The following is a 19,172-nucleotide window of genomic DNA, read 5'->3' as shown; positions in this document are numbered from 1 at the left end:
TAGACGCCATCGGACGCGCACGAAAAGCTCTGTGGCGTAAAGCCAAGTTGTGCAACATCGGTGGTTTTGGAACTTGCGCTCCGATGCTTTTGATGGCTGTGGGTGGTGTGCGAGAAGCATGTCGCATTCGCCAGAGGTAATCGCCGTCTGACTGCGCCGTTGCGCCTCATGGTCGTGCTGCGGATGCGACTGTGGAATATTCCTTGGTCTGTTAGATGTGTTACTGAGATGTGCTTCTTGTTTGGACTGTTCATGCAACGTTCATGCAAAGAATCGACGTCTGTCTATGACTATATTACTCTTCACCCCTATAGCTCATGTCCGTATATCTCTGCATATTGTTACCGTCTCGTTTCTTTGGACCTCTCGTACGTTCGGCTGCAAGCAACAAATCGGGCTTCAGCGCACGCACCCAATATATCCGGATTGATACCTAAGGCTTACTCTCGAGGCTGGGAACATCATGGCGGCGCCTCCTCCGTCCATATCGAAGTACCGAGGGGCACGCCCCGCCGCGCTCTCCATCATTGGATCTATATCATCACGCCCATCTACACAAGCTACACAATCTACACACGAGCTCAGATGGCACGCTCGCACCAACTCGGAAGAGCGCAGCTTGATCTCTGATATCCTCCAAGATCTGGCTGACAACTGCGAGACTGCGTTCGATCGAGCAACCGACCAAGCACGGTTAGGCACAGCCTCATACATCTCTTACAACGCACAAGGACAAGACCTCGCCAAAGACCTCGCCCAGTCACAACCATACTCGCAGAGGCGGGATTGCGCTACCTCCTACACAACCAACAACCTACGAGAAGATCTACAAGAAATCCGACCTTACCTGCGGGCAAGCACTCTAATGGCACTAGAAGGGATATTGCGGCTGAATGAAGCCAACGAGGCTAATGCAGCCAACCCAGCTTTCCGCCGGAACACAATAAGACGGGTTTCAACATCCGAGGACGGCGATCACGTACCAGTCATAATGGACCCATATGACGATACAAATTACTCCAGTCCCACCAGCTTCAAATTCGACGACGAGAGCATCATGGACGGACCTCTCAGCCCTGCAATGGGCAAATACCAAGACCGAAACTACCGCAGGAGTAATCTCCGGGATGCGCATTCGATGAGCGACGAACCTTTTGATGAGCCACCTACCGTTTACGACATCGAACGACAAAGAGGAGCGCCGAAGGCGCCATCTCCATACCCGTCCACGGCGAAGACGGCAATCATAATGCTCTCGCTGTACATCTCCATCTTCCTTGTCGCTCTTGACCGAACCATCATCGGCCCAGCGATACCCGCCATCACGAACGAGTTCAGCAGTATTGGCGATATTGGATGGTACGGTAGCGCGTACATGCTCACAGCAGCCGGATTCATCTTGCTGTATGGCCGGATATACACCTTCTTTCCCACCAAGCCAGTCTTCCTATCCGGCATCTTCTTATTCGAACTCGGGAGTATTATCTGTGGCGCTGCGCGGAACAGCAATATGCTTATCGTCGGACGTGCCGTTGCGGGCCTGGGGAGTAGCGGTATCTTCACCGGCGCGATCCTGATCATGTTCAACACTGTGCCGCTGGCTAAGCGACCCATGCTGCAGGGTCTCTTCGGCGCATGCTTTGGCGTCGCAAGTGTGGCCGGCCCCTTGCTAGGCGGTGCGTTCACTAGCAGCAGCGCAACCTGGAGGTTAGTAGCAGCGCCAACAAATCGCATATGAAACAGATACTAACATCACCCAGATGGTGCTTCTACATCAACCTCCCGCTCGGTGGTTTTACTCTCCTTGTAGTGTGCTTGCTGCTGAAGCTGGATGAAAAGAAGCCGCAACTCAAAACGTGGGGAGAGACGATACGACAACTTGATCCCTTGGGCACCGCATTGTTCCTTCCATCGATCACCTGTCTCTTGCTAGCATTGGAGTGGGGCGCAGCCGACTACCCTTGGACCTCACCGCGGATGGTTATACTTCTTGTCGCTTTCGCAATGCTGCTGATAGCGTTCGTGTTGTGGCAATACGTCACCAGGCATACTACAGCGACTTTGCCGGCACGCATCATCTTCCAGCGTAGCGTTACGTTCGGTAGTGCATCCCAGTTCTGCGTAGGCGCGACTATGCTCACAGTCTCCATCTACGTTCCTCTCTGGTTCCAGGCCATCAAAGGTGCATCTGCGATGCAATCCGGCATCAACACCATTCCGCTCGTTCTTTCGGTTGTCTTCGGCTCGATCTTGTCTGGAGCTCTAGTACAGCGCATCGGATACTACACTCCTTTCATGATCCTTGGCTCAGGCATGATGGCTATCGGAGCTGGTCTCATTACCACTTGGGAGATGACCACCGATAACGCCATGTGGATTGGAACGCAGATCGTTGTGGGTTTCGGTGTTGGCTGCACCATGCAACATCCCAACATCGCCGTGCAAACCATACTGCCCAAGGAGGATGTTCCAACCGGCACGGCAGTGCTTTCGCTGTTCCAAACACTCGGTGGCGCAGTCTTCACAGCCGTCGGCCAGAACTTGTACATTCACAAGTTTTCGTCTGGACTGGAGCAAATCGGAAGCTTAGACCCTCAAAAGATCCTAGACGCAGGAGCCACGAACCTAACGGCTGGTGTAACTCCAGCTATCAAGGCCCTGATACTAGCAGCCTACAACGACTCGCTAGCACATGGAACGTTCTTTGCGGCACTCGTCATAGCTTGCCTTGCGATACCAGCTGCTGTAGGCATGGAGTGGCGAAGCGTCAAAGCAAAGCCAGACACGTCCGTACAGCGACACGATGAGAAGCGGGATCAAAAGCCACAGCAGCCCCGTGGTATCCTGAAAGCTCCAGCCAATGGTGCGGGTCGGCAAGAAGGGGGCCAGCCGGCGGTGGCGGAGCCCGCGCCAGCTTTGAAGAAGATGTTCCGCCAAAGTGGTCAATTTGCGTCGTATTTGACAGCCACCATTAACCCCGACCTCCGTGATCAACTGGGCCCGGGGAAGCAAGTTCGCAGGTGACGAAGCTGGCTCTTCTTTCCCGGAATTAGATCTATGGATGAATGCGAGGTCCTTTAGCGTGTAATGATGATAGGGCGGATACCATATCGCATCGTATCTCTGCCATTAATGCATAATGTATTAGCCATTAGTTCTACTTTCCCGTCGCTGTCTGATTGAAGCTTGTTGTCTTTGGCGCTGTTTCCAAGCGTCCCACGTGTTGAGGGGCGAAAATGCGCAAGCTTACAAGACGTTCCTTGATTTTCGCAAGGTAGCAGACTTCGGGGCCTTTCCGATTCGCAGCTCACCAAACAGGTAATGCGTAAGCGAAGCCTCCAAGCCATGTCGCTGATCATCCCACGTCCAGGACGAGCAATCAAGCAAAGCCGAGATTCAGCGAAGCTTTATTAATCATACTCGTGTTTGAGCCCCACTTTTGCGATATCATTTCTGCTTGATTGAGATGATGGACGGTTGGGGTCGGTGTTGCTATCAGGCTCCGACGTGCATTTGCTCCGCCAACACGGGCGCGATTATCGCCTTGAAGCCGCCCTTCTCGCGGTGAAACCACACTTCGGTGGTTTTGGGGTCGGATAGGTGCGTCATCCGGGCCAGCTCCGAGATTGCGTGTACACCATTGGTTGTTCGTGAACCTAAAGCTTGCTGACAACCACCACCAGGTCGTACTCAGGCAGGCAGTCTGCTGTGCAATCTGTAAGAGCCAACAAAAAGACTAGCGACGCGCATCATATGCCAATGGCGTTGCCAGACGTCTCATCTCGCCGCCCACGGTTTGTCAGCCCACGTATTCCACTCACAGCTGGCGCGAAGGTGGCCGTACTACACGTCAGATGCTCGAACGCAATTAGTGATCCGATCTCACAAAGGACCGAATGTAATGTCGATACCGGATCGCACTTCCCACGGTTCCCCACAGCTGTCGGGCGTCGTAGCATGGTCATACCACGTAGCTGGGTCGGTCTCAAGTAACGCTCAGCGTTGGGCTGGCCATCGTATAGCAGTTACGAGCTTCCACACAGATGGTGAGCTGACGCTGATAAGCTCTGACATGGTGAGAATGAGCCGCAGCCGTACAATGCGGCTCATGTCGGACCTGTTGTTTCGGAGATCATAGAGGAGAGACGAATATGATCGACGCCGCATTTAGAGAATGGTGCATATTTGTATGGCGACGTCCATGGTGTTTTGTATAAGAGCCAATACACCAGGACACCTTGAAATCCAGTCAGTACTGGAAGGCTAATCGTCGTTACTGTTTGACCTTCTCTTCTGCGATAAGAGGCGCAGCATCTGGCACTATGGCTTCCCAACACGTTCACATCGTGCTCAGCGTAGCATGGCAAGACGCTGGAGACACGACACGTGCCATTGCAATGGCTATCGCGTTGCGAGATATGTGCCCGTCCAACATCAATCTGCGAATCGACTTCCTGTCCTGTGGCGCGCGGTTCGAATATCAAATCACGGACGCTGGCTTCAACATTGTCCCCGCTCAACCACGCGTGAAGGGCATCTCCGTGGCGCATGACCTCGGATGGGACTGGCCCGAGTTCTTCGGTTCAGAAGAAATCGCAAAGTCATTCATCGACGGTCAACTCGCAGCATTCAAGGAACTGAAGCCCGACATTGTGTTCCATGGCATGTGGGCTCCAGCGTCTATTGCTGCGCGACTCCTGGGTATCCGAACGATCAACTTCCTCCCGGTTCCGTTGCATCCTGGAGCCTTTGCTCACGGCCTGATTCGCGATCTTCCAGATATGATGCCATTGTTCACACGGCTTCCACGACCGGTCCGACAGCGCATGGCATGGTGGGCCAGCGGCTTGATGGTGAACGCTCCTATCTTCCGACAGAAGCGCCTAGGAGCTGCAGCAGCAGCCTGCGGATGGCCAATCACCGGACCGATCTCCCTCTTCGACATGAACATGGCCGATCTCAACTTGGTCAACGACCACCCCGTATTCCATCAAGAATATCTGCACCGCCTCCCAAAGAACATAGTCCTCACAGGTCCTTTGTACGCGCGAAACGACTCGAAGCTGGACGAAGACATATCGGCACATCTGACAAAGGGTCCTGGTCCATCGATCCTAGTTACAATGGGCAGCTCGGGAACGGAAGAGTTCTTGTTCGAAGCGATCAAGGCTCTGCGATTGAACCCTGACGACAACTGGAACGCAGTCGTGCTGGCTTCGAAATCCATCTGCGACATCGACAAGGCAATTGAGATCGCTGGCGGAGATGCGCGGCTTCTGGTGACTGATCGATTCATCCCAGCACCGGCGGCCAATGCGCTCGCCGACCTCATCGTCACGCATGGAGGTCAAGGGACTGTCCAATGCGCCTTGGCTGCAGGAAAGCCTATTGTCGGTGTCGCGCTACAAGTCGAGCAGCAAACGAATCTGGACAACGCCATGAATGCTGGAGCAGGTATTCGCGTGCAGAAACAGTTCTGGAAGGCCAAGAACATTCGCAGCACGGTGTTGACGGTGCTCAAGGATCCTTCATATGCAGCGAGCGCGCGGATGCTAGCGGAGACGTTGAATTCCATGGACGGCGCAAAGACGGCAGCAGAGGTTATGTGGAAGTTCATCGTCGAGGAACAGACCGAGAAGGTCAAAGTTTAGGTTTGACAAGCAAGCGTGTCATGGTGTCATGATGCTGGCGCGCTAGGTTCGACGGCTGAGAACGCGACGCGTTTTGGTTGGCCAGATCGTTGTTGCTGACGCCGGGCTGTCCGCGTGGAGACATTTTCCATATCCTGGTGTACCTCAAAGGTTCGAAATTCCTCTCCGTAGCAATGCAGCCTTTAGGAGTGCGACGGTGAGGGTCAAGAACGCGTTGTATCTCGGGTGGAGGAGAGGAGACATGTGAAGTGTGCCGCGTGCCGTGACGCTAGCGGCTTGGCACGCTCATAGCTCTTCCAGCATGCGGCCGCCCCTGGACGCTCTTCCCATCCTCTTTTCCAGCACCAACTCCCGCGCCTATACTATCTAGGTATCGAGGCCTCATGCAATCTTACAAATGCTGTAATATCCGAGTTATGACCAATACCTAAAAGACCACGAGAGTTCCTCGCGCAGTCTTGCGTGTATCGCGGAAACCTTAGCTGTTCGCTGGAGTCGCAACATGCACACATGTTGGTAGTTGTCGCGTTTTACATAGGGCTCGTCTAACACTACTGTTATACTGGAAGGCTTGCGATTTTCTTATCATGGTGAGATTTTGCTTCATTCGTGTGTTGAGGTCGTCGACATATCCTCTTCTTAACAGAAAACGGCAGCACAGGCTCGTCCATCAGCCAGCCACTCCCTCGGTTTCCAACATCACTCAGAGAACTCTTTAACGACCGTCTAATGTACCCGCAATCGTTTGTTACATGCCGCAGAGCATGTCAGCACAAGTCGGAGTTGCATGTCGATCTTTCTCTTTTCGCACTCGTTCGTTAACCATCGTCCCAGACCGCGTAGCGATATCCCCTTGTCAGCCTCTTTACGTCTGCAGCCGTTGGGTTCAAATTCATCCAAAGTAACACTGCGGAGAGCAGTGCACAGAAGTAGCTTCTCCAATCTGTACTTCTGCACTACTTTGGCCGTGGAGTCTGCGATCGGCACCCCGTTCCTATGTTCGATTTGCGCTAACACACGCATAGAAAGTGCAAGATAGAGGCGCTGGAGCGCTGGGAACTTGTCTATGCCACCGAGCACCGTCCTAATGTTGTTCATACCTCGTAATTCCAACGACCCCACGCTGCCAAAGGCGTCGTTAGCTGAGAGACAATCGGTGAGTCGATGTGCTTTACGATAGCCTCGGACTATGATGTGGGAGTTACGAAGGGCGACTGGTGTAATGTCTTTCCGGATCGCGGATGATACCCGGGAAATGTATGGTAGGCAGAAGTAAGGTTTGGAGAGCTGGGCTTCGACTTCGGCTTTGTCCTCAGCAACATTGCCGAACATCATTACGTTTCGTTTGAGTGCAGTCGCAAGCACAGCTTCGTACACCATGTCTCTTAGCTCTCTCGGAAGTTTGCCAAGATCTCCAAGCCCATTGGCGAGTGCTTTGGTGGGTGCATGAGCATTCTTGCCGTCGGACGTGAGGGTCGTGTCGAGATTACCCATGGTCTTGGTTGAGTGGTGTTTTGCGACCGGAGTTTGTCGATCAGCGCGGTCTCGTAATAGGATATGACCCGTACGCATGGGGAGTTATATAGTCACGCCAAGGGGTAAGAGGTCAGCGCTTTTGGCTTCGCTATGCTTGTCGCAATTACTGGGGTTACGGAGGGAAACAAGAAGGATAGTTTGCTGCCTAAACACCATGATCGAGGTAGAAAAGGCAACCGTGCATTCCAAATTCACTCGACGAAGTATCCCTGGCGGTCTAGCCCGAGTATTAGATCTTGGCTAACACGACTATGCAGGATAGAGACTTTGACGAAGACCCTTTCTCATCTCCATCGCCTGCCCAACATCCGATGGAAGAAGCTGCACCTACTCGATCTCGCCGAGCGCAATCCACCCCCGGCTATTCATTGCCTGCACCGCCTCCAGCGACCCCTAGCGACTCTTTCGAGGCGACCCATACTCTAGAAAGCAGCCCACTCTCTCATATGACCCCCCTACCGGCCTCTGGTCTGTGGCAATGGACAGCCCAAATGGAAGGTCGACCCACGTCTATACCAATGTTACCGTTCACGACTCGAGGATTTCGCAATCCCGATGCGGTTCCGGCTTTCCATCGCTTCGAGACAACCATCTCAGCAAACCTCTCCTTCGGCATTCGATTCATGTGCGACGACTACGAACATTCCGGGGTAAACTTCGGTTTAGCTGCGCTGCAGATCCTACTCACACAGCTCACTGGTACCGACGACTTCGTGGTTGGTCTGGGTCGAGCTTTGAAGGGCAAGGGCGATACTATGCCAGTGCGTTTCAAGGGCGACTCGCAACACACCTCCAACCAACTCTTAGAACAGACTAAAGCGACTATGGGCGTGTCTAGACGGTATCTTCATGTACCAGTCAAGAACTTGTTATCCGAGTTGAATATCTCGAAGCAGACACTTCTCCATCAAGTCACCTTCGACTGGATTGCTCGTGGATGTCCTACCTCTCCGACTACCGATATGTACTTCGAGCATGCTCAAGACCTCGTCTTGATTGTACGCGAAGACTTCGACCGCAACCTAGTCGTATTCGTTGGCCTGGACGAGAAGACGTATGACAAAGAACATGCTGAAGTGGTGGCGCAGATGTACATCCAAGCAATGACGCAAATGGTTGCTCAGAGCCAGACTACTAGTGTCATCGATATGGACCTTGTGTCCCAAGAAGAGCGTGAGCAAGGTATGGCGCACGGCGCCGGACCTGAGCACCAAGTCTCCTTCAGCAGTGTCCTCGAAAAGCTTCAAGAGATCGCAACAGCGACTCCCGATCGTGTCGCTGTAAAGGACGAACAAAACCAAAAGATTACCTATGTCAATCTCATACGTCGCGCGGTCGCCATGTCTTCCGATCTGAAGAAGCACGAAGTCGGTCGTGGTACTCCTGTGTGCGTACTCGGCCCACCAACCATCGATCTTCTTTGCAGTATCATCGCGATATGGTGCGCTGGCGGAGTCTACGTTCCGATAGATTACCACCTGTCCGTTGATGACAATCTTCCAATCGCCAAGAACTCCGACACTATGTTTTGCATCGTTAGCACGCCAAATCTAGTTGACTACGCACTGAAACTCCAACTTGGTACCGTATTCTTCTGCGGCGACATGGTATTCACGGAAGGTTTCGACAACGTCGAGGAGCCGCTGCCAGACGATCTTGCTGTGGGACTGCATCTTCCGTCGTCCGATGGTCTGCCAAAAGGCGTCGTTTTGACACACGAGAATTTGAAGGTGCTTGTGGCTTCCACTGCTTACTACTTCGAAGACGAGAAGCCGACCGTACTGCAGCACAGCGATTGGACGTCGGAGATGTCGCTCTTTCAGATCTTGTTCGCCCTAACGTCTGGAGGTACACTCTTCCTAGCCGCAGACTCATCTCCCGCCAATGTGACCAAAGTCATGGTGCACCAGAAGATCACCACTACTATTGCTACACCATCCGACTACTCACTTTGGTTCCAACATCCTCGTCACATGCTCAAGGATTGCAAATCTTGGAAATTCGCGTTGAGTGGCGGAGAAAACATCTCATCGAGCGTTATTCGCAACTTCACTGAGCTTCAACTCAATAACCTGGGGTTTGCAAGCTTCTACGGAGCGACTGAGACGACCATCGCTTCCTCCATGGGCTTTGTCGACTACAAGGCGTACGCGGGCAACAAAGAAGGCCAGCTCATCCCTGTGGGAGCCGCGTTACCAAACAACCACATCTGGGTAGGCGACCATCTGGGCAGACCACTTCCTGTAGCTTGGACTGGTGATATCTGGGTCGCTGGTCCAGGTGTTGGGCCATGCTACTTTGGCTCTAAGGTCGACGACCACCGTTTCCAGACACATCCTGGAACTGGTGTGAAGTGTTTTCGGACAGGAGACTGGGGTTTCATCAACGATACTGGGGTACTTTTCGTTACCTCGCGACGCTTGGACGAGTCAACCGCGCAAGTAGGTGGTTTTCACATCGAGCTAGGAGATGTCTCACGAACGATCGTTGACCAGGCCAAAGGGAGAGTGGTGGAAGCAGTCGTGGTTCTTCACAGCAATGAAGAGCAGGAAGAACCGCAGATCCTGACTGCTGTTGTCATGACCGGGACACTCAACGCTGCATCGCGCCGGTATCTGCTGAAGTTGCTTCGCGGCCTCAATCTCCCTGCTTACATGCGTCCGACCCGCGCCGTGATCTGGAAGCAGCTGCCACGCACGTCTGGAGGAAAGATTGATCGTCGCGCCGTGATGGCAACTGCGATACCAGATACCGACATTATCCGGGTCATGTAACCGATGAGCTTCCTCGATGAGTGAGTCATAAGGACGTTGGGGTTCTATGCAAGCGTTGGATATTTTGGCTGTGTGGAGGAAAGCTGTGATCCATAGAGGCATCCACGAATGTATCTAGAAACCGCAACACCTTTGTATCATTAGCCAGAGAAGCAATGTGACATGCATTTCGATAAACGAGGGGCTAAAATGCGAAGAATGTGCCCCTCCTCCCCTCCAGAGCACCCATCACCCCTCCATCTCCGCCTCACACGACCCATTGCGGCTCGCGCCGCATATTGCATGCCGCAAAGAATGCATCCGTGACCAGAACACAGCCCGCCAGCTCACGACCTTCTGTATGCTTCCGGTGACTTCCAACATCAAGGCAGCGTATGAGCCCAACTCCCCCACATGCCCAGCCAATCAGAACCTGCCATCTTTCGCACCGGCGTCGTCACCGTACTTTGGGCCATGCAGATGCAAAACAACTAGCTAGCGCTGCGCGGGAGCCCAAAACAACGCGTCTTCTTAAATGTTAGGATCCCCAGATTTTTCTGTCGTTTAGTAATTTTCCTGCCTTTTGGTGATTGTGTGACGTTTGCCAGTTCTGAAGATGGCGGAATTAGTTGTTGCGGGCCCGCCTGCCCCACCTCCGATGACGTTTCGCGATCGGTTGTCGCAGTTTAGGATCTTGGAGGAGAAGAGGTGCGAGCTTATCGAGGTATGCTACTGGAGGCGTCCTGGGTACCACGGTGGATTTGACGATGGAGTAGGAACTCCTAGACAAGCTCGAAAAGACGGAAGCACGCCTCGCACAGTGTGAACTCGACCTCGGCTCCGAACAAAATGTCAGGCGGACACTGCAAGCGGAAATCGCAGATGTCACGCGGACGATGCAAGGGCAGCTTTCAGAGTCCAAGGCAAAAGAAGAGGCTCTAGTGCAGTCGCAGTCCAAACGACCGTTCGTTATGGTGCTTATAGATGCCGATGCCGAAGGCTTCCTGGTATGTGTTGTAGTATACTTCTACTCAAGCATCTTAGCTGACCGTCTCAGTTCCAAGACAAATACATAACACGAAAGGCTCAAGGCGGCGAAGCATTAGCAGATGAACTGAACATACGGATAAGGGAATACTTGCGGGAGCTGTACGAAGATGCCGACTCACTCGACATCATCGTCCGCATATATGCCAACTTGGAGGGTATGGCCAACTACCTTGTACGACTTGAGAAGGTTCGGAACTTGGGTCAGCTACGAGCCTTCTCGACTGGCTTCTGCGGTAGGATAACGAGCTTCGACTGGATCGACACTGGAGTCGGCAAGGAAGGCGGAGCAGGAAGAAAAGTGCGAGGTATGTATCCACGCATGCTCGAGGTGGAAGGTCGCGAAGTCTCTAACATGACACAGAAAACTTGTCGTTTTTCGCATCGAACACGCACCTACGGCACACGATAGTCGCATGCTCGCCTGTCGACCTACCCGCTTCTCTCCTCACCTCCATACCACTCGAGAAGCTGACGCTGATCGAATCTCTCCCGCTACCTTCTTCGCTTACAACACTGCCTCTGAAAACCGCCAAGTTCCCCTCTCTCTTCCCTCCTCCGCCACCCACCAAGAACGCAAAGCCCAGTCGAGAGCGCGGCCGAAACGAGCGAGGACTAAGCGAAACCGATGTGAGAAGAGGAGACAGGGACATGCGAAGAGGAGATGAGAGAGGCGGAGGACCACAACTGCAGCTCATGGAACAGGAGCATGAGGGAGGCGGCTCAACGTGGCTGGTCATACAACCCGAGAGGAGCAAGAGTCAAGCTGTTAGCGGAAGAGACAGGGACAGAGACAGGAGGAGGGCTCCAAGCGAAGATGACACTAGCAGCTTGAGCATCAGTATCGGGCCAGATAACACCGTCAGCGTTGACAGTGGAAGACGGCGGAGATTGATGGGCTAGTTTCGGTTTGGCATGCAGAATCTGGGATCTCTGTTGCGAGGGGAGCTGTCACGTCGCGTACTATTTGATGAGTTTGATAGCATGGCATAGCATAGCGTAGCGGCATATATTCGTAGTGTTCATCTTACGCTGGCATAGTGGCGGGCAGTACAGCCGGAAATCTACAGCGTTTGTCGGAAGCCTTCTTGGCCCTCCAGCATCCTCTCTCCACGATCAGCTTGGCGATTAGCTCGTGAGTAGACCCAGAAGTTCTTCAGTATGTGCAGGATGCTTAGTACTTGGGTCGCGATGACGACAGCCATGGCGGGTCTATGCATGTCAGCTTTATATCCTCTTAAATTATAATGTATGGAACTTACATGTACTTGGGCGCATCCTGTTGTCGGAAAATGTTCGATGCTGCGATACCCCCACAAGCTCCACCTCCAATCAACAACGCACTTGCAACACTCCTCTTCATCTGCCCGACGATGTTGTTGTGCATATAACTCAGTATGCTCGGCACGTTCGCGTTCGCACCACTGACGCCCAGAAAGACTCCGGCATACCTTGCGCGAGCGTTGCTTAGGAAAGCCATCATGCACACTCCCAAGACTGCCCATGCGCAGTTGAACACGATTATTGCACCGCGCATTCTATATTTGTCGGCGACCCATGCCGTACCGAACATCCAAGCGGCCGCCAAGACATATGGCGGGAAAGACAGGATCTGGCTCATGGCGACAGAGTAACCCATATCGTTGCGGAGGATGATTGGCAGGAAGTATCCCCAGCTATATGCGACGACGTTGTTGAGGAAGTAAAGCCATGCGAACTCCCAAATCTTCCAGTCGCGGAGATGTTTGGCGATGGTTGAACGGGTAAGTTTATCGGCGACCGCATCGCCACGGTCACGTTGGATGCGGGCCAGAACTATGTTGGCTTCCGCATCGGTCAGGAAAGGGCGTTTTGTGATGGGACTGGGTTGGCTGGCTTTATCGGGGAAGTCAATGATGGTTATGTAGCCGAGGAAGCCCAGCAACATGGTGATGGCACCTTCCTAGTATCTGTCAGCAACTGGTAGAGAGTATGGAGGCGCTTGACGTACGATCGCAAAGATCCATTGCCACCCATTTAGGCCTCCTAGTCCTCTCATCTCACTCAGACCCCAAGCCAAGATGTTTGAGAAACCACTTGCAAGAAGCGCTAGCAGGTAGAACCCACTAAACCTTTTTTGCACCTCAAATCTCACATACCAGCAGCTCAACAAGAAGACACAGCCTGGGTAGTAGCCTGCTTCGAGCACACCCAGTATGATTCGGCAACCTAATGCTTGCGTCCAGTCGTTCGTAAAGCCCATGCCGATCGTGACAGCACCCCAGCAAACGACCAGGGAGGGTAGCCATACGGCAGGGCCGAGCTTTCGGATGATTATGTTGGCAGGGAACTGGAAAATTATGTATGGTATGAAGAAGATCATCGTGAGGATGGAGTAGCGCGAACCGATGGAGAGGCCCAGGTCCTCGTCCATGCCTGCGATGCGCGCCTGGAAGTTGAGTCAGTTTACGACATACAACTACAATTGAGAGTAGGCCGTACATTGGGAAGGTTAACGCGATCGATGAGTGCGAAAGCATAGATGACAGCTAGTGTTGGTAAGAGCCTGAGATCTATCTTTCGAATGATGCGACGTGTTTCCTTGTCATCCTTTTCGATAGGTGACGATGCCGGTCCCGAGGAGTCATTCGCTGGGACTACGGTGTCGTCGAGATTGACACGGTCGTCTCTACCGCCATAGCTTTTCTCGTCGAACGAGATCTTCTGTCGTCAGCGCATCGTTCCAGTAGGGCTTGGATGAACACTGACATGCTCATTCCGCTCGGCTTCAAGATCCTTCTCTTTAAGCGACATGTTTTCTTGTGGCAGACTCACCGAAACAGCATGCACTGCGCACATACACTCAGCCTTCTTATCGCTGCATCTCATCCGATTCTCCAACGATAGATCCCCGCCAAACGTCTCCCGAATCGCGGGGTGCAGCGCACATCTTTACTCAATCCGGCTATGACAGGTCGTTTGTTGGAGTAAGAGCTCGCTTCGCGGACTTAGCTTCATGCATCGTTACCTACGAAATTCAGCTTCGGCAGCGGAGTGGAGGCTTGGCTTTTGAAATGTTCGGGTGAATGAAGTTCGTGAATGACGTATGTTGACTCGACTTTGCGATGTCAGCGTCGGCAAAGGGAAGGATGAAAGCTTGAGTGAACAAGGCACTCGCTTATTTGCTGGATTCTCTGGAGGGTGTCTGCACCTGCAGTGGCGATCTCATGGTATGCGCTATGGACATAAGCGTGCCGTCCGTGAATAGGGAGTCATAGCTGCGGTTGGCAATCGTGTGGCATGGCAGCTCTGTGATGCGTTTTTCAAATGGCGATCATCGATATAATAGTTGCATCATTATCAAAAGGGAGCAGATGACATGCAGGTGGATGGCGGGGAGCAATGCGACGTCAACGCGATTGATGATAGATGATGACCACGTGAATGTTCCCAACTGGGACTAGCTTATCGCGAATCTTCCACGCTAAACTTCAACGCGTTCCCCGAGGTCCCGTTCTCAACGCCTCACTCTTCCAGCATACCCAGCGATGCCCGCCTTCTCATATGATACTATCGCAAAGGAGCGATGCTTGAACCCTAAAACAATCTTCCGCCTAAATCGCAATTGCTGTTAGTTAAGATGGTCGGATGCCGAACGCATACGCGTCCATATGGAGCACCCAATATTATCGCTGTTGGCTTGCTGACAACGAAGCAAATCTACCTGAGGTCTCAGTCCTCCGACAGTTCCACATTGATGGTTCTATAAATTCTTACGCTAGGTCTTTGGTTGCTACTCGTACGGCGCCAATACCGTACCATATTGATGTGTTGTTCTCGATCGCTTCGACCACCTTCCCATTCCTTGTTCACGGTGCAACTGCAAGTTTGAGGGCGAGCTTGACTCATCGCTCACGCGTCATTTCCTTATCAGAATCGAGTTAAAGACTCGTGGAAACAAGCCAAATCATAACCAACACCAACCGAGGATATAGCACTGATCGATCAATATCCAACATCCAACATTCAATGTCGTACAAAGAGTCACCGTACACCAACGTAGCTTGACCCAAGCTCTACGTATTCTCGTGCGCCGCGAGAGACTATGGTGTGAACCTACATCCCCTCTCGACCGCGAAATGCCGCCTCAAACCTGATATCAAGGGTCAATGCATCGACGGCTGCGTTTGCTTCGATCACGTGCAGCCGATGCAAACGGCCAGCGAAGCGGGATCAGAGTCGCTACACCTGCACGCATTTTACTCACGACCTCATCATACCATTCCGCAATGGCTTCCAATCGCGCTCGAGTGCCTGACCAGGCCTCTCCAATCCACCGTCTGGCGATCAAGTCTCTCTTCGACAGTCTTCCACCTCGCGACAAGCTCTACGCTCACTATCTTTCGCAAGCAGCCTGGCATGGAGCGCGCATCGTTCTGCGCCAGACCTCTTTAGAATCGGAAGACATCTTCGACTTCATCATAAAGGCCTATCGTGCGTGCGAGGGCGAGTGGAGCCAGTTCGAGGATGTATGCGCGGTGACCAACGACGAAGTCAAGGCTTTTTTGTGCTATGCTGGGCTATTCCTGTACAATCTCGGAAACTTCTATGTAAGCGCCAGCAGTTGTGAGAGAAGATGAGATTATGTGCTGACTGTATAGGGTGAGGGAGGTCAGAAGTTTGTGCCTGATCTTAGCAAAGAGTCTCTGGAGAAGATCGTGGGATGCGTGGGCATGACAGAACCTGCTGCTGAAAACCTTGTCGAGGCTATGACTGCAGTACCCCCGCAGGGTCTTGGATATCCGAGCGATACTGCGGTGTCGAGGTACTACCTGGGCGACCGCATCACACGTACAGAGATCAAAGAAATCCAGCTGGCCATGCAGGAAAAGGGCTATGAGCCTGAGAATACGAGGGTGCGGAAGACAACGGAACACGGATGCGCTGTCTATGAAGTTCTCCAGGCCTCGTATGATTTAGGCAGTCACAATCTTACTGCAGTAGAACGCCTTGGCGGCTCGGAAGTTACATTGATGAAAGGAGATCATCGGAACCAAGTGTCTAATATTGGCCACTAGTAAGTCTGTTTCATTTTTGATATCCAAATCATAGATGATAGCACCAAGATTTCCGGGCCTGACATCAAGACTAACAAACTACCACAGCCTCGGCCGCGCCAGCATGTACGCACAGAACGACAACCAGGTGAAGACGCTTGAACGCTACATCTACAGCCTCGTAACCGGATGTCTCGGAGCATATCGACAAGGCCAGGAAACCTGGGTCAAAGACGTTGCCCCCTCGATCGAACACATCCTCGGCTTCGTAGAATGCTATCGCGACCCCCATGGCGTACGGGCGGAATGGGAAGGCGTAGTATGTATCGCGGATCCAGAAGAAACAAAGAAGATGGAAGTCTTCGTGGCTAGTGCAGCGAAGTTCTGTACCTTGTTACCTTGGGCGACGGCGGAGAACGAAGGCAAGGGCTTGTTCGAGAAGGACGTGGTTGTCATACCCCAATGTGCGATTGTGCATGGTGAGTGCCGGCGCCCTCCATACAAAAGCGCACCTGGGCAAGCTAACGCTGATGACGCAGCGCTAACAGTCTGCTGCCCGTATGTTTGGGAAGCGTCAAATCTCCCCAACGTAAGTCTTCTTCACTGCCCTCCACACCTCAATAATCTAGTCACTCACCTCTACTTGCTCAGTACAATGACATCCGCGAGAACCACGGCTCAAAGAACATCATCATCGCCAACCGAATGAGCGCGAATCGCAACTCCTCCGGCGCATCCGTCTACCTTCAACCCCCAGACCGCGAACTCTACCGCCAAAACCTCCATACCATCCGCTTCGTCGCAACAGTTATCCACGAACTCCTCGGCCACGGCACCGGAAAACTCCTGAGCGAAACAGCCCCCGGTATATTCAACTTCGATGTCACAAACCCGCCAATTAACCCTTTGACGGGCCAAACGGTGGCCTCCTGCTACCGCCCCAACGAAACATATTGGAGCATATTCGAGGACATTGCCAATTCAGTTGAAGAGTGTAGGGCTATACTCATGTCAGCATACCTCGTCGATAACAAAGACATTCTCGCCATCTTCGGGTATGATGAGAAGACTGAGTTGACGGCTGATCACTTGGTCTACCTTTCGTACCTGCACCTTGGTGTCGAGGGGTTGCGCTCTCTCGAGCACTACAACCCCGACGACAAGAAGTGGACCCAAGCGCACAGCCAAGGTTACTTCGCCATCTTCAAGCACCTCCTCATCGAAGGCGGCGGCGTCCTCACTGTCCACCACGACGCAAACACATCCGACCTCCACGTCACCGTCGACAGTACCAAGATCATATCTCACGGCAAACCTGCACTGGGTCGCTTGATGTGTGCCCTGCATATCTGGCGGTGCACAGCAGATGTCAACGCGTGTCGACCGTTTTATGAGAACTTGACCAGTGTGGAGGGTGTGTATGAGGTGTGGAGGAAAGTTGTAGCGACGAGGCCGGAGCGGAGGGCGAAGTTCGTGCAGGGAAATACGTTCTTGAAGAAGAATGGGGAGATGGAATATAGGGAGTACGAGGAGAGTGATGAGGGAATCATTAAATCTTGGGCTGAGAGGGGACCTCTATGAGGTTGGTTGTAGGGGAATGTTTGGAGTGGGAGTGTAGGCGATTCTTGTATTGGATGATTACATATGAAGGGGTTGTGTCTGTCAGTCATGTTGCTTGGTTCTTGCGATATCTTGTACGCCGATCATGCCGAACATGGGAGAGTGACACTGTACAAGATCATGGCAGCGTGTGATGATAACTATTTGAGGTCTATTACTTAAAACACTTTGCAAGCGTCCAGCTTCCCCAACCTTCTGGAGGAGGATCTTTGATCGCGTGACGCTTCAAGTAGAGCTCCACTCCCCACCGATCAATTCCGCATACTTTGTCCATTTTGTAGTCCTTCGCCATAGACGCCAGAAGCTTAGTAGGCGGATCTTTCTCACCTTTGCTCCAAGCAACCTCGTGTTTCGTAGAGGTAATGGGCACAATGGTTTCGCACAAGAAGCCAGCGGGGCCTCCCTCGTCTCTGGTAATATCCACGATGAGCTCGCGGATATTGTACCTGGCGCGGCTAGGTGCCAGTACCAAGGTATTTTTGTCGACTTGAAGAAGGGCTTCGCAGTTGCTCAGGAAGCTTATCGGTGTATTTAGTTGTGTTGCAAATGATTCTATGCGACTCTTGTCTTGTTGATCGTAACTCCAGTCGTCGAAGATCATTGGAATCTTTGTACCGAGCTTGTGTTCTAGAAAAGAGGCTATCTCGAAGGCAAGAACAGTAAGGTATTTGTCTAGACCAGGGCTCTCGTCTAGGAGCCAAGCTGGGCCTTCCTCGTTCACTTCGGTGTATAGTTCGCCAAGCCCGAAGCAAATAATCTTGTTGATGTTGCCAGCTGGGTACTCTTCCGTCCACTTGCTTGATAAGGTGTCCAGAAACCTCTTGCGTATAGAGCTGTTTTCCCATTGTTTAAAGACGTTAAGCAAATGTTCGGGAGGCTCATAGCGGGGGTGAAACGGGCGAGGCAACATGTACATGTTGATATTCGCGTCCAGGAGCTTTGGAAAGGAATACATGATCGATGATAATCCATTGTGATGCGGCTCCGTGGCGCGCCAAGACGCAAAGTCGAACGGCGTGAAGAAACCAATGCGGCATTTCCCATAGCATGGGCTACGTAACCAAATGCGTTAGCTAGTATACTCCTGCCTTCGAAACCTGATGACTTACTCATGAGGCCCAGATGGATCTTTTTCCTGATGCTTGTTCCCATTCATGTCCATAAGCTCGCACGTAGGTTGGTTTTTAGTCAGCTGCGCGAACTGCTCCGAGTTGTACTCGATGACTTTCTTCATTATATGAACCGGTCGGTCTTCTCGCTCTCTGTGAATGTTTTTTAGGTGTTGACCAAGTTTGGCATCCCGGGCGGCATCCTGGGCGGCTTTTTCCCTAGCCTGTTCCGCAAATGTCTTTACCATGACTGGTTCAGTATGGACTCTCGACGCTCGTGCAAGTGTCGAGAAGTTTGTGGAGCTGCGAGAAAAGGGAGATTTCGAGACTGTCTGCAAGCGCGTGTCAACATGGGCAAGCTTTTATACCTCGCCATGACTGTTCCGTGTAGACATGCTGACTCCGAGTATGCGTGAGTCG

The 19,172-nt window shown here is 52.5% G+C and overlaps 8 protein-coding genes across 8 annotated transcripts; 5 read left to right on the top strand and 3 right to left on the bottom strand.

Annotated features, from left to right (window-relative positions):
- Positions 1-463: 463 nt before the first annotated feature.
- Positions 464-3,024, top strand: J4E87_003354 (uncharacterized protein; the record flags this gene model as incomplete). Its single annotated transcript, XM_049374982.1, has 2 exons — positions 464-1,707; positions 1,761-3,024. The coding sequence occupies 2 exons, from the start codon at positions 464-466 to the stop codon at positions 3,022-3,024; spliced, it is 2,508 nt and encodes an 835-aa protein (XP_049234904.1).
- Positions 3,025-4,322: 1,298 nt separating this feature from the next.
- Positions 4,323-5,651, top strand: J4E87_003353 (uncharacterized protein; the record flags this gene model as incomplete). The annotated part of the gene is made up of 1 exon (XM_049374981.1): positions 4,323-5,651. One exon carries the CDS (start codon positions 4,323-4,325, stop codon positions 5,649-5,651), a length of 1,329 nt encoding a protein of 442 aa, XP_049234903.1.
- A 726-nt stretch (positions 5,652-6,377) lies between these two features.
- J4E87_003352 (uncharacterized protein) lies at positions 6,378-7,145 on the bottom strand (the record flags this gene model as incomplete). Its single annotated transcript, XM_049374980.1, has 1 exon — positions 6,378-7,145. One exon carries the CDS (start codon positions 7,143-7,145, stop codon positions 6,378-6,380), a length of 768 nt encoding a protein of 255 aa, XP_049234902.1.
- A 488-nt stretch (positions 7,146-7,633) lies between these two features.
- Positions 7,634-9,961, top strand: J4E87_003351 (uncharacterized protein; the record flags this gene model as incomplete). The annotated part of the gene is made up of 1 exon (XM_049374979.1): positions 7,634-9,961. One exon carries the CDS (start codon positions 7,634-7,636, stop codon positions 9,959-9,961), a length of 2,328 nt encoding a protein of 775 aa, XP_049234901.1.
- Positions 9,962-10,556: 595 nt separating this feature from the next.
- Positions 10,557-11,890, top strand: J4E87_003350 (uncharacterized protein; the record flags this gene model as incomplete). Its single annotated transcript, XM_049374978.1, has 4 exons — positions 10,557-10,664; positions 10,717-10,947; positions 10,998-11,295; positions 11,352-11,890. 4 exons carry the CDS (start codon positions 10,557-10,559, stop codon positions 11,888-11,890), a joined length of 1,176 nt encoding a protein of 391 aa, XP_049234900.1.
- A 161-nt stretch (positions 11,891-12,051) lies between these two features.
- J4E87_003349 (uncharacterized protein) lies at positions 12,052-13,780 on the bottom strand (the record flags this gene model as incomplete). The annotated part of the gene is made up of 5 exons (XM_049374977.1): positions 12,052-12,199; positions 12,250-12,929; positions 12,978-13,415; positions 13,469-13,687; positions 13,736-13,780. The coding sequence occupies 5 exons, from the start codon at positions 13,778-13,780 to the stop codon at positions 12,052-12,054; spliced, it is 1,530 nt and encodes a 509-aa protein (XP_049234899.1).
- A 1,475-nt stretch (positions 13,781-15,255) lies between these two features.
- Positions 15,256-17,604, top strand: J4E87_003348 (uncharacterized protein; the record flags this gene model as incomplete). Its single annotated transcript, XM_049374976.1, has 5 exons — positions 15,256-15,576; positions 15,628-16,043; positions 16,132-16,502; positions 16,563-16,581; positions 16,653-17,604. The coding sequence occupies 5 exons, from the start codon at positions 15,256-15,258 to the stop codon at positions 17,602-17,604; spliced, it is 2,079 nt and encodes a 692-aa protein (XP_049234898.1).
- Positions 17,605-17,797: 193 nt separating this feature from the next.
- On the bottom strand, positions 17,798-19,000 carry J4E87_003347 (uncharacterized protein; the record flags this gene model as incomplete). Its single annotated transcript, XM_049374975.1, has 2 exons — positions 17,798-18,695; positions 18,753-19,000. The coding sequence occupies 2 exons, from the start codon at positions 18,998-19,000 to the stop codon at positions 17,798-17,800; spliced, it is 1,146 nt and encodes a 381-aa protein (XP_049234897.1).
- Positions 19,001-19,172: the final 172 nt, after the last annotated feature.

Source organism: Alternaria ethzedia (genome assembly GCF_023757985.1).
Source record: "Alternaria ethzedia strain BMP 0044 chromosome Unknown scaffold_6, whole genome shotgun sequence".
Classification (NCBI taxonomy): Eukaryota; Fungi; Ascomycota; class Dothideomycetes; order Pleosporales; family Pleosporaceae; genus Alternaria; species Alternaria ethzedia.
Note: the sequence above shows the minus strand (reverse complement) of the source record. Positions and strands in the feature narration are given on the sequence as shown.